The sequence below is a fragment of the Phalaenopsis equestris genome, unplaced genomic scaffold, assembly GCF_001263595.1.
Source record: "Phalaenopsis equestris unplaced genomic scaffold, ASM126359v1 Scaffold219049, whole genome shotgun sequence".
Classification (NCBI taxonomy): domain Eukaryota; kingdom Viridiplantae; phylum Streptophyta; class Magnoliopsida; order Asparagales; family Orchidaceae; genus Phalaenopsis; species Phalaenopsis equestris.
This window is the reverse complement of record NW_018237450.1, coordinates 1-1,682: the sequence shown is the minus strand read 5'-3', so window position 1 is coordinate 1,682 and position 1,682 is coordinate 1. Positions and strand designations below refer to the sequence as shown.

Below are 1,682 nucleotides of genomic sequence, written 5' to 3'. Positions count from 1 at the left end.
AGGCGGGTCCCATTTCTAAGGTTTTAAGATAGTCGCAGGAAGACCTTTAAGGCTAGATCCCAACTCCTACGAGGAATACTAGACCTCACAAAAAATTGAGGTCAACAAAGCCTAGCCTCTCTTTGTTGGAGAAGTTATTTTAAGGAGAAGGCAAGCAATGTGCAAGAGTTATCAGTGTGATTGCAATGGCGGTGTTTTTCATGAATTTTCCAAATCAGGCTTTGTGAATTCTGTTCTTATTTTATTAACCAACTGCAGCTTGCTTTTTGCATATGATATGTGAATCGAAGAGGATCACACAAAATGTTAACTAGAGTTTGTTCTCCCAAGATTTCTCCCAAACAAAAAAGTCGCCTGGTTATTCAATTTTATGCTTCCTGAAAGCTGTGAATGAACTTAAAACTTCTGAAAGTATCATGTATCGTGCCAGATATCGCCTTCAATGTAGAACATTTTGATTTGTATTTGTTCATCCGCAATAAAGTTTTCTTACTTGATGCAAGCATTATGATTTTTCTGTGCTGCTTTGTTTGAATATTTAAGGCTAGTTCTATTAGAAATTATTAGCTATTTAAGAGATCATCAAAATCTTAGCGGCTTCGCATCAACAAATAAAAGTGGGGTGGGGAGGAAGGGAATTTACATACATAGCACACAATACTTATCTATTTACATATCTCACTCCATAGCTTTCATAATTACAGCCATAGAACTTTTGTGTTTAAAACTTTGCCTGAAAATGTGTATTTCACTTTAAAAGTAAAACAGCCATAGAACTTTTGTGTTTAAAACTTTGCCTGTAAATGTGTATTTCACTTTAAAAGTAAAAGTAGTGCAATTTTTTATGTGATTCTATTTTTAATATGATATTAAAGATTTGAGTGCAATGTGTGTAACTATGAAAGTCTAGGTGTGAGATATGTAAATACATAAGAATTGTGTTCTATGTATGTAAATGCTCTCAGACAAAAAAAATTAAAAAAAAAGACATTACACTCTGTCTAATTCTTAATTCTAAGTTATTTGTACAGGCGTGGAAACAACTAGGCATTTTCTGTTAGAGTGGCTTAGTTACACCCACAGATACATTCCAGTTGGTTTATTAGATATTATCCCACAGCGTCTTAATTGGCGGCCGCCAAGCTACTCTGGCAGGGATGATCTTGAGACCTTAATGGCTTCCGACTCTGCTGCCGATTGGGTACGCAGCCAAACTAAGCAAAAATTTTGAATATTACATGACATTTCATTAATGATTATAATCCGAGCTTAATATAAATGCTTTTATTTACAGATTAGGATATCCGAAATGCTGCTTGGCAAGGTTCCGGAAGGATTTACTTTTGCTCCAAAACACAAGTCAAATGCTTATGACAAGGCTGAGAATGGCTGATTTTGCAAATATTCATCTTTAGATGCAGCTGAAAGATTATTATATGCATCACCTTCCCTGGCCAGTTTAGAGAAATTTTCCAAAATTGGACAGAAGAAGGGAAAGGCTGCTTGAAATGGGCTTCAAATTTCCGGTGCTTGTATTTCAGTGTTACACAATTTGTTTGCATAATCAAGCATTTTAATCTTCTAAATTGCTCATTAATTTAGTGAACGATGGGCATTTGGCATAACTTTGTTACAACAATGACAACAAACCTTCATTGTTATCCTATTGAGTGATATTTTCA

At 34.9% G+C, this 1,682-nt stretch overlaps 1 protein-coding gene across 1 annotated transcript; it reads left to right on the top strand.

Annotated features, from left to right (window-relative positions):
- Positions 1 to 1,019: 1,019 nt before the first annotated feature.
- LOC110037369 (tRNA-dihydrouridine(47) synthase [NAD(P)(+)]-like) lies at positions 1,020 to 1,653 on the top strand (the record flags this gene model as incomplete). Its single annotated transcript, XM_020742002.1, has 2 exons — positions 1,020 to 1,201; positions 1,295 to 1,653. Coding segments are annotated over 2 exons (281 nt in total), but the record flags the coding sequence as incomplete, so codon positions are not given.
- Between the last annotated feature and the right edge of the window lie 29 nt (positions 1,654 to 1,682).